Source organism: Rhinolophus sinicus, linkage group LG05 (genome assembly GCF_036562045.2).
Source record: "Rhinolophus sinicus isolate RSC01 linkage group LG05, ASM3656204v1, whole genome shotgun sequence".
NCBI lineage: Eukaryota > Metazoa > Chordata > Mammalia > Chiroptera > Rhinolophidae > Rhinolophus > Rhinolophus sinicus.
Genome location: NC_133755.1, coordinates 99407146 through 99419286, shown reverse-complemented (window position 1 = coordinate 99419286; position 12141 = coordinate 99407146). Strand labels below are relative to the sequence as shown.

The following is a 12141-nucleotide window of genomic DNA, read 5'->3' as shown; positions in this document are numbered from 1 at the left end:
CAAGTACAGTTTTGCAGCTGATTTTAATAGGTTTTACACAAGTGTAGTGGCTTCTAAAAATAGGGGTGTCTATGTTTCAAGACTGTAATTTTATTGTTAGCCTCTAAGCTTTTCCATTACTTACCACCGTCTCCACTTTATGGGCCATTACACAGTACCATAAAGAGTAGTTATTTCCTGTGGAGAGTTATTTTCCTTTTGAGTTTGGATTGTAAGTTAGGTTTAGGCAAATGAAAAGAAACAAAATGTTAGCTTATTGAGAGAAACAATTAATCCATTTCCATTGCTCTTGGCAAACCATAAACAAGCTCTGAATTAAAAACTCATTATTTGGTTGGGGGGAAAAAATCATAAAGATGTTTCATTTGATTTTTGTCGTTTGATGTCTTCATTGGTCCAAGAGAGAAACCACATCATTTCTTTCCACATCATTTCTGCCATGAACTTTTAAGATAAATACCATCATATTGTTTGTGAATTATCAAAGTCGAAAAGGGCATTGTCATGAGAGAAAAGTAAAGACAACCAAGAAACTTCAAAGGCATCTGCTGTCCTCTCTTAGAGTTTTCAAATACTCAGCAATAAAAAGGAAGCAGAAGCCTAGAACCCAGGGTAAAACAAGAAACCAGGCACATTATAATAATAAGGTGAAGACACAAAGATTCCACTGTCACAGAGAACCTCACATTGCTCAATTTTAATTTAAGGAGTTAATTAAATGCATGGCCTATGGAAATTTAATGATATGCTATGGTTCATCTGAACTTGTCAGGTGGCCCCAAGCTGCGATAATCAACTTTTCAATGTCAGACTCATTTACTCCTCGAAGAATCCGGAAATAGCCATTCTCTCCCCATGACTTTCCCCAGGAATTGGCAGCAATCTGCAGGAAAACAAAAAAATGAAAAAGCTGAGTACCATACTTTGATATTTTTAAATTCTGCCTGTAAAAACACAGGTAACTCATTTGTAGCTTTAAATGCCTTTAAACTTATTATGAATTGTAATTATTAAGAACTTAGATATTTTCTAAATAAGAATAAATATTTTCTAAATATATTATTCATCCTTTAGATTAATATACATGTATATTTATGGTGGCCACAGCCAGAATTGGTGTAATACTTCCGAGTCCCCAGAGGACAACAGGAACATATGCATGAGAACTATCAGCCACATCAGAAGACACACAAGCTGCAGTTGTAGTGTCTACTATGTAACTGGCCCAATGCTAGAGAAACAAAGACAAGAGAAACTGGCCAGAGAAACAAAGATAAGAGAAACTGGCCAGAGAAACAAAGACAAATAATGCATTATGCTGTGTTCAGGGAGCTTATGGCCTAATGAAGCATGACCAACATAAGACCGGTGCTAAGGTAGAAGCATGCAAAGGGTGCTGCTGAAGTCAGCAGAGAGACATCTGGCTTATTTGGATGGTTCAGGGAAATTGTCAAGGGGGAAGTGCCACATGGGATGCATATTAAGCTTGAGCATAAATTAACCAGATAAAAAGAGGAGGAGGGGAGATTCAGGTAAAAGGAAAAGATAAGAGCATAAACACCAAAGCATGAAGCAGAATGAAGCAGTGAAATGAAGAAATGAAATTGTTATAAAATTAGGCCCTTAAGCAGAAGCAGGTTGGTAGGTTATGAGGCTGGAATGGGAGGTAAAGGACATCCATACTGAGCAAATAATGGTGAAAGTGATGGCAGGTTGTTGAGTGGCTTCCAGCAGGAGAGCAAGGTGAACAAATTTATATTTTGATTATATTATTTTGTATGAAGTGAGATGGATGGATTTAAGAAGGTAGTCACAAGAAGCAGAGAGACAAGCTAGTAAATTTGTCACATAACCAATTTGGATGACTTAACAGGGGCAAAGAAAATAGGGAGGTAAATAGAGAAAGTAGTTGAGTCATATTCAGAACGTAAAAATCAATAGGAATTAGAAATTTTCTTTCATTTTTTTTATGTTTGGTTTTTAAATATGAGGAGGGTTAGGATAGGTCCTGAATGTCTCCTGGGTTTTGAGCTTGAAAGAATAAGTGTACAGGAAAGCAAAAACGTTAATGTTGTATAAAAGCCAAAAGGGCACACAGAAGAGAGTTACCTGACCACAACTAAATGCAACAGAAAAGCTCAGTAGATAACAACTGAAATTATTCTTGGGATTTGGTATATTAGAGACTTCACAACAACAGCTTCCACACTAGCTTCACATTCACCCTGCTCTGAGCCCAAGACAGAAAATTTTCTCGGATGCAATCTACACTGAGATTCTCAAGGCATAGAATGCTGCATTGAGCTTTCACTGCTTTCTACCGTGTAAGAGAGGGCAGATTCACTCAGCATCAAAACTGTCAGCTTTAAGAAAGAACTGACTCTCATCATTTCTTTTAAGATTTGATTCTTTGCCTTTTTTCCCCCTAGCTTTATTGAGATATTATTGAAACATACATATGTACATTTAAGGTTTGCAATGTGATTAGATACACGTATGTGTTGCAAAATGATTACCACAATGTTAGTTAACACCTTTTTTTCTTCATATGTTTATGATTTGTGTGTGTGTGTTGATTAACATTTAAGATCTACTCTCTTAGCAACGTTCAAGTATATAATACAGTATTCATAATTATAGTTGCCGTGCTGTACACTAATTAGATCCCCAGATCTTATTTATTTTATGGCTGGAGGTTTGGCCAACATCTCCCCATAACCTCAACCCCAAGCCCCTGGAAGCTACCATTCTCTTTTCTATTTCTATGAGTTCAGCCTTTTTAGATTCTTCATATAAGTGAGAACATACAATGTTTGTCTTTATCTGTCTGACTTGTTTCACTTCAGCATAATGTGCTCAAGGCCCATCAATTTGTCACAAAAGACAGGATTTTCTTCTTTATGCTGAATAAAATTTAATTGTAATATATATATATATATATATATATATATATATATATATATATATATATAAATAATATTTAATTGTTATATATCTTGTATCCTCTTAATCCACTTATCCATTGATGGACGCTGAGGGTATTGCCATGTGTTGGCTATTGTATAATGCTGCACTGAACAAGGGAATGTAGACATTTCTTCAATATTCTTATTTTAATGTCCTTTGCATATATACCCAGATGTGGGATTTTGCTTCATTATTTGGTCATTTTATTTTCCATTTTTTGAGGAACCTCCATACTGTTTTCCATAGTGGCTGCACCCATTTACATTCTCCCCAGTGGTACATAAATGTTCCCTTTTCTCCACATCCTCAACAGCGCTTGTTTCCTGGTTTTTTAATAATAGCCATCCTAACATATGTGAGGTGTGAGGGAAAGTGAAAGCACACAAAAAATGGTAACTATATGAGGTGATGGATCGGTTAACAAGCCTTATTTTTGTAAGCATTTTGCAGTGTTTACATATATAAAATAAACACTTTATACACTTTAAATGTAAACTTATTTTAAACTTAGTATCCTAACATACAAATTGTGTATATGATACAAAGATAGGGAATGTTTGCTTTCACTTCCCTTAGAAATACTTTACACTTTATCTTCACATAGGATAAGAATTAGAGCCGGGGCCATTTGTCTAGTTAATTGATCTGATCCCAAAAAATAATAAAACTTCTCTTGTCTCTTGAAGAGGGTCAAAGTGTAGAGACTAAACAAGGTCCTAAAGACGTATGGTGCCAGGAGTACTAGACCATTATCTCCCTCTCCTTTGGTATGTATATGTTAAAAGTGTCGAAGCCCATCATTTGGAGACATTATCTGGTACTTTTCTTGCCCTTGGGAAGATATACATATATTTCTAAGGGTTAGGGTAAGAACATAGGACTCTTTCCAGCTCAACTTAGTGGAATAAAAGTTGTTTTTTGTGTGTGTGTGTGTGTGTTTTTATCTGTTTTCTCTCCTTCCAGGAAAGGAGGAGCTGGCCTGTCTCTCTCCTCTAAATGGAGAAAATCCATTGTTTTCTGTCCCTCGTTTCTGAAATATAAACTGCTACCTCCACAGAAAAATTCCATTGACTTTTATCACAGCACCTGCAAAACTGAAGTGTCGGAGAACAACGCTGTGACATCTGGTTGTTGATCTTGTTGTGAGTATCGAATAAAAACTCTTTTCTTCTTACCCACGTACTTTCACGCCAGTGGGCTAACATCCTAGACCCTTCACAGTTCTTCACAAAAATGCGATAGTACTTAAAGATTTCATATTTTAAGTAAACCAATATTAAGTTTTATACAAAATGAAAATAATGTTAGTGAGTTGACTGAATTTATAGATTAACGTTATTTAGTTACTCATTCAACAAATATTGTTTATATTTCCAATATGTATTAGGAACTTTGCTTTGCTCTTTGGTACATTAGAAAATAAGGCAGATATGATTCTGGCTCAGAATGAGTATACAGTTTAGCAGAGGAAAACGTCAACCAAAGTTTGTAACTTAATAAAATATGATAAAATTTCCGTCTGATTCTTGTATACCTACCACTCACATTAAATAATATACCCAGAAGAGTAACATTAGAAACCCTGCCCCTATGCACATGAAATAACATTTTCTTTGAAAATTGTTGATAAGTAGTAAGTTCTGAATTAATAATAATACAACAAAAGTAGTTTAAAAGCATACGTTGAACACAAGTGTGAGTGTGTGTGCGTGTTTATAGCACCTATAGGGCTCTAGGTTGGAAATAATGAAGTTGAAGGGAAGAGGATAATAGAAAGTGTTCCTTTGCACTTACTTTTGTATTCATAGTCACTCAACACATTCAGATTTACTCAACAAGTGGTTATTGAGTGCTTTAGGCTAAGAACTGTTATGAGGTTCTTAGCATAAATATTAGAGAATTTTTTATCTCTAAATATTATTGAATAACTTCAAAATAATTTAATAAAAATCCCATATAAAGACTCAATGGCAGGTATTCAAATAACATATCCTCTTTCATATATTATGAATTTTAGCTCTTGAACATTATTGTTAATTATTGGCTACTTCAAGCTGCATTTTAATGATAAAAATGATATTTAAGAATGCTGAGTTTAAATACAAGGAAACATAATTCTACTTAAAAGCATAATGCTTCCATATATCAAGACAGATAAAATGCAAGACCATACTTGGATGATTGATTTTTGTGAGTGCCTTGTGGAGAAATCTAATTAACAAGAGTCAGTCTAGTGAATAAAAGTACTAATATTTGGTATTTCATAAGTTAGAATAGGCCCTCGACTGCATGCATTCAAATTCAAATTCCATGATGAATATCACCATCTAAACTTTATACTATTCCTGAAAAAAAAGAAAAAGGTATAAACTTGGGACAGTTCATCAAAGTTTCCTGTAATCAACTGAACATTTGATGTAATAGGTTGCAATCATTTTCAAACAGTTTCTTGCATGTAACTTCCTATTAATTTGAAGACTAAGCATTGGTTCTTTTTCCATAAAGAAATATGTACATGTTATAATTGGCAAAAACAAAAACAAAACACTTAACACCTATGAATAAATAATTGACACACACATGACATAAGCATCATCCATAGCAAAAATAATGTAAGAACACAAAGTTGACTGCCATATATGGGAGAAGTCTAACCATTACTTTAAGTTTAACATAGATGCTAGTAGAAAGAAAAAGTTTTCCTATTGATTCTCACTTTGAAAACAAAATACTGTTTTTCTATAATTTGGAGTAAAAAGACTTAAGGAAAACTATTACTATAATATTAATGATTACAATAAGTTTTGTGTTGGAGAAAATACCGATATTACAAACAATAATACAGTGACTTCGGATGTGACTAAATAATAAAAAGCAAGGGGTAGAGACACAAAAGATTCTAAAATATACACTTCACAGTAGAAATTCAAGTAGAGTTACATACCCAAAATTTTTCTTTCCGCCCCTGGGCTCCTCTCAGTGTGCCCCATCTACAAATAGTAATAATAATAATAAATATTGGTATGGTTAAAATGTTTAACTTGATCTTGATAAAATGCAAATTACTTCAAGGATTGTATCGTTTCTATTTTCCTTTGCTCCACCTTGTTTTACTGTGGAACTGTCATCATTGACCGACAGAAAACTGTTTATATTGTTTTCTTTGTGACTATAACATTATTCACTTGCTCAGAATATACTCATTTATATCCAAAATATTTGAAATAAAATTCGTTGATGAAAGGAGATTAGCCCTACGGCAACTGGGGTACGAAGGTTTTATTTTGTGTTTGTTATTGTTTTAGTTATTATTTTATTAAAGTATAGTTGACATACAAAATCATATTAGTTTCAGGTGTAAAACATAGATATTCAATAGATGAATAAATAAAGGAAGTGTGGTACATACATACAATGATATATTATGCCATTAAAAAAAATGAAATCTTGCCATTGTGACAATGGACCCAGAAAGTAGTATGGGAGTGAAATAAGCCAGACATAGAAAGACAAATGCCATATGATTTCACAGAGGTTTTAAAGTACTACAAGATGCCTCCGCCTTTACATCTCGTCCTCTAAAACTCTACCCTAAATGGAGCAAACTACAACTCTCCAAAACTAGTGATAAGAAACATAACGTAAATACAGATAATTTCTGTAGATAAGAGAATTTATGTAAAAATTGTCATATGTATATATTACTTTATAAACTGGGTATGCACCTAATGTGGAATTTCTCTATACATGTGTGCATTTGGAAATAAAATCCTATATTCTTAGTACTGGCCCATTTTCAATGTAACATGTAACAGTTCATAAAGAACCCAAACCTACATTTTCTCCTTTTTTCTTTTGTTCCTGATGGAGGCTAAGTTTGCTAATTATACTGATTGCCATCTCTCTCCAAGTCCTCTGTTGCACACAGGGGTAGACTGGAACAGCAGGTTTCAAATATTCCAGGCAGTTTAATGTGTACGTTCAAGCTGATTCCACTTCCAAAACCATTTTTGTGGTTTTATAATTTCTTTTATATTTTCTAAAAAGTCACCACCATTGAAAAAACTTATCAATCATAGCAAGTGCCTCCAAACTTCAAAGATCATGATGCACTTCAAGTAATAAATGACATCTGAAACCTCATTTCTACTCACGTATCATGGCCATTGAAACAATTGTAAAAAGGCTTTACCACTCAATTAAACTTCCTTTCAGATGATCTGACTACTAGTGACTTTGGCTACTATGTACATAAAATATGTAACACAAGACAAAATCAGAAGAATCTAAAGAACCATTCAATGCCAAAATTATATAAGAAGGAGAAGCCCACATCTGAGATCCAACCAGATATGGTAGAAATTGGGGCAGTCTTGCTTGAAGCACTAAGGAGCCTCCTAAGAAAGAACTCTCAATCAAGAAAGAGGTGTTCAGACATGGCAAGTCTGATCCAGTAACTAAGCCTCGATCAAAAGAAAGGAGGAGTAAATGACATTATAATTTATTCCCTGTCACTCAGATTGGTCCAAACTCAGCCTCACACTGGACTCAGGTATGTTTAGAGTTGGGGAGGGATAAGTCAGACTTGTTATTAAAACCTAAAAGATTTATTTTGTCGAAAACTCTGTGTGTTCTATAAAACACTTTAATAACACTCCAATAAAGGGTAAGACCAAAAGTGGATAAAGGTTTCTTTCGCACTTTGTAAGATGTTTTAACTTCTCGATCTCCAAAGCACTGAAGATGGGGCATGGAAAAACAAAGAAATAAGCAACAGAGGCACAGAAAAAACAAGTTAAATACACCATGAAATGAGTATTACATTTATTAAGAAGACTATTTTAGATACCCCTGGGAACTCTCAAAAATATTGAGGCAGTGTTTGGGGGCATGAAGATCCACAATTGTATATGGAGTTAAAATTTAGTAGAATAATGACTACACATAACTCCATTACCAACAGATCAGACACCAACTAGTTCAAGGAAACAGAACATTTCCTCAGAAAGAAGAAGAGGCACTTCAGATTGCAATTGTAAAATTTTTCCTTTTTTAGTACCAAAAAATAAATTATAAGTAAAACAAACTACTTTGGTTTGGCAACACCTAAGTAATATAAACTATCACTTTTACTTTTGTTCAATTGCCTATTGTTTTTCATATGTTCCTATAAATTTTGCTATGATTATCTAAATAATATTTTCAATGATATAACAGACAGCAATCATTCTTATCTTGCACATCGATCAAGTCTTTAGATTTGCTGTAAATTCTTTTTCAAGCATTGCTGTTTATTATAACTTTAAGGTACATTATTTAAAATACAAGTCATTTTTAATCCAAAGAAAATACTAGAATTCAGATTATTATTTTTTTTTTAAATCTCAAAATAGACAAAAAATTAAGTCTTCAAATAAGGTAAAAGAGGAAAAGTAAAGTAAGGTGGCTGAGTTTGATAGTTTCAAAGACTAATATGCTTGTGAAAGAAAAATATAAACAAAAGATGTTAACCTTTATGCCAAATTCAGATGGACAAGAAAATATTATACTCACCACAGCTATTGCGCAGTTTTACTATGTTAGAGCCTCTGCGTCAAACTACAAGCAAGATCCATCCATCACAGGATCTAACATTTGCACTGCAATCTTTAGCTATCTTTTCTCTCCAGAGGAGCTCTAGACAGTTCCTCAGGTGGTAATCAAATACCCCACAGAGTCGCGATGGGGTATAGTAGAAAAAATAGATTTGTAGGTTATTTTCTAAATATCTTATGCTGTAAAAGGCTGAGAGAAATCACTTTACCCTAGGTGATTTCCCATGGATATCATAGCAAATTCATGTAATTAAAACCTTTATCCAAACAGAAATGAAGGTTAACTAGTACAAAGCAAGATGACTACATATATTATTCATTTATATTCATTTCATTATTTATTTACAGGAAAGAGTTCCTCTCTTTTTCACCTATGAAGGGCATTTTTCTCTAATATATGTATGTTTCTAAATTATGATACTGTACTTTTGCTTTCCATTATACCAATAGGCTAAAACTTCTAGAAATATATATATACTGGGGGTGCCAAAATAATGTATACAAGTGGACACTTTGGTCAGCATTGCTCAAGCAGTAGTTCACTGTAATCAGAAGTGTCTGGACACTGATGGTAACCACTCTGAGCATCTCTTGTAATTGCAGAAGTCAAATGTGACTTGTATTCATCTTTTGTTATCGGTATATACTGAGTATTACAATTTTAATACAGTTTTCCTTTCTTAAAATGTGTATACTTGTTTTTGGTACCCTCTGTATTTTCACAAATGTCCTCTTGTAAGTCAACAGCTGTCCTTGAAGACATGGGGATCTTCACTACATTCATATTTTCAAGAAACATAACTATTTACAGTCTTCTTTCCTTCATTTATACCTCTTCATTTTAAGCACTATCCACAAGCATTTGTTTAGATAGACCAGAACCTTACCTTACTCTTCTCAGAGTGTTTCCTTAACCTTGCTACTCTAAAACAAGTTGTACAATAGGTCCTCAAGCTTAATAGTGGCTTTTCTTGCCTCAAGTAATTCTACTTTATAAGAACGTTATGCTGTTCTTTGGAATTTTTTTCTACTTCATTAAATTGTTTTAATTATTTGTTAAGACCCATTAATGCCTATTTTCTTTCAAAATTTAGTGAATCTGCTAAAATACTTGTATTGAAAAAATCTGGACCGGTCTTAGATAATGTACCACATTGACTGAGCATACCTGGGACTGGTAATTCCCTACATTGAGTCTACTCTCCCTCAGGTGCATGATCATTTAATCTTTTCTTTCTGGATTCATCTTATAGGATCATTTTTAGATAGTTCTGGAAACATTACTCTTTTACATAATATTAAAAGTCTTTGTGGATAGACCATAAATTCTGCAGAATAGGGCATTAAAACCCATTAAAGAATAATGTAAGATTTTGTATTGCTAAGGTTATGAACATCTTTAGGCATATTCCCTTTAAAAAGAATGTCCTTTTCAGATAACTGTGCTAAACAATACCAGATTTCTTAAAACCCTATTTAAGCTATGTCTAGATAGTAAAATTATTGGAACTGAATACCTACTTTGTATAGGATTTTAGATTATAATTTTTTCTCCCTTGGTTTCCATTTTGCCATCGAGGTCCATGTATCCAAGCATGATCATATGTGACATGGTAAATAAGAGTGTATTAAAGGAAAACATTCTTCAAGTAATATTTATATTCCCATGAATATTCTTTTTAAAAGGAAAGCACATAATCTTTTGTGTACTTCATTTACTTCTACCTTTATTCAGCAAACTACTGTTTAGTACAAAGAAGATATCCTTTTCCTTCAAGAGGCTGACCATCTAACGGGAATGCTGTTGGGAAATGAAAAACAAAGTATAAAATCATTTGAATTCTGTAATTGCTACTTGTGTAAAAGCATGTTTAATTTTTTTTTTTCCTATGGGATACAGATGTAGAGATTAACTGTCTATGAAAGGCCAAGGCAACTCCCTTCACAGATTTGAGTAGGAATTCTTCAGGTAGAAGTAGGAGTATAGAATTAAGGGACAATAAATAAGTGTGAAGTCACAGGACAGCCATAAAAACCTCATCTCAGCCTATTCTAAGAGCAGCACTTGGTCCAGGATGACTGGAAAGCAGAAATGGGAGTGGCAGGAAATGAACTTGGGAAAGAAGATTTAGCTCAGGTCATCAAGAGTGCTCATGGCTACCAATCTTGGCATTTAGTCATACAAAATTTGTGATAGAGTCATCTGAATATGGGATGTGACCTGCTCTAGACAGTCTTTCAAAGGGACAACTCTGGTATTAGAACGTGGGATAGGTTCCAGGGGGAGGAGGTTGAAAGCATGAAATGAACATTGCAGTTAAACTAAGAAATAACGAAATGCTGAAAAACAATGCAATATCCATAAAGCAAATATTGTTCATTCCCTTAACAGCTGTATCACAAACATCTAGAATAGAGACTGTGACATAGTCAACCCTAAATAGTTATTTGCTGATCAAGTGAATAGAAGTACACTGGCAGCAGGAATGAACAGGAGGTCACCGATTTGAGATCTATTTTGGAGAGAAAAGTGATGGAATTTCTTGGCCAATTTATGTTGACAGAAAAGGAGAAGAGTCAAGGTTAACTCCAGGATTTCAAGGCTGAATGAGTAGGTACATCGAATGTGGCATTACTTGAAGTGCACTGCACATTCCACAGAGATGTGTTCCTGACCATCAGGTTGATTTATCATTACCTACGATCATAACTATAGAGTTGCTTCATTTTCTTTGAGTTCTCTCTACCGATGGGGGTTCTGCATATTAACCTTCAAATTCATGACTTTTTGGGATTTCTAACTTAAAACACTGTAAGACCCAAGGAAAGTTGATTTCTAAAAGAAATTATGAAAGAGGCTTTCTGCAGAATAAGGAATTCTTTTGTGATGAGAATAATGATTTTCCTAATTCACATGTCAAGCTCATATTTGCTTAGGAATCAAGTTCTTTAATGCAGGTCTCACATCCAAGAATCCGGAGTTACAAGAACAAAAAAAGTTTTAGTTTACATTGATGGTAGGTATATTACAGTGTAGCAGAATCATCTAGACTAAAATGTTGCAATGCTCCTGATGATTTGTTGCTTTTCAGCTTGTGCCCAGTAGACTGACAACAGGAATTCAAACTCATGTTTTCTCGGCAGACCAATTCTCTTTTAGTGAATATAGATCCAGACAGATAAAAATAAAGTTTCTAAAGAGTAGACATGTAAAAAACTTTTATGTAGCACAGCCTACTAGAACAGGAAATTTTGAAGGAACACAAGGAACAAATACATAAAAAAAAAAAAAAAAGCCTAAGCAGAACTCCAAACTTTCTTATTAAGGAAATGAAAGTGAGATAGGATACAAGTGTAAAGATATCAGGAGATAAGCCTCAAGTCAATAACAATGATGTGACTACTCTGGATATAGGATTTTGCTTTTAAAGGTGAGATAGCAGATGGACTCGCAGCTCCCTTTAAACAAGATTTCACAAATAACTGCAGTAACAGTGAAACAGACATGCAGGGTTTCATTGCCTGATGAATGTTCTACCAAAGACCCTTAGCAACTTCATTCAAAAAAATACTCAGGCAG

The 12141-nt window shown here is 34.0% G+C and overlaps 1 protein-coding gene across 5 annotated transcripts in view; it reads right to left on the bottom strand.

The window, feature by feature from the left end:
• Nucleotides 1-682: 682 nt before the first annotated feature.
• TINAG (tubulointerstitial nephritis antigen) overlaps nt 683-12141 on the bottom strand; it is a 76553-nt gene continuing 65094 nt past the window's right edge. For 4 of the 5 annotated variants that reach the window (XM_074333107.1, XM_074333108.1, XM_019734586.2 and 1 more), the window contains 2 exons: nt 5912-5957; nt 683-883 (listed from right to left, as the gene is read on the bottom strand). In XM_074333107.1, the coding sequence (XP_074189208.1) occupies nt 749-883; nt 5912-5957 (181 nt within the window). In that variant the 3' untranslated portion in view covers nt 683-748. The remainder of the gene's footprint in view (nt 884-5911; nt 5958-12141) is intronic. The other variant, XM_019734587.2, reaches the window with a different exon arrangement.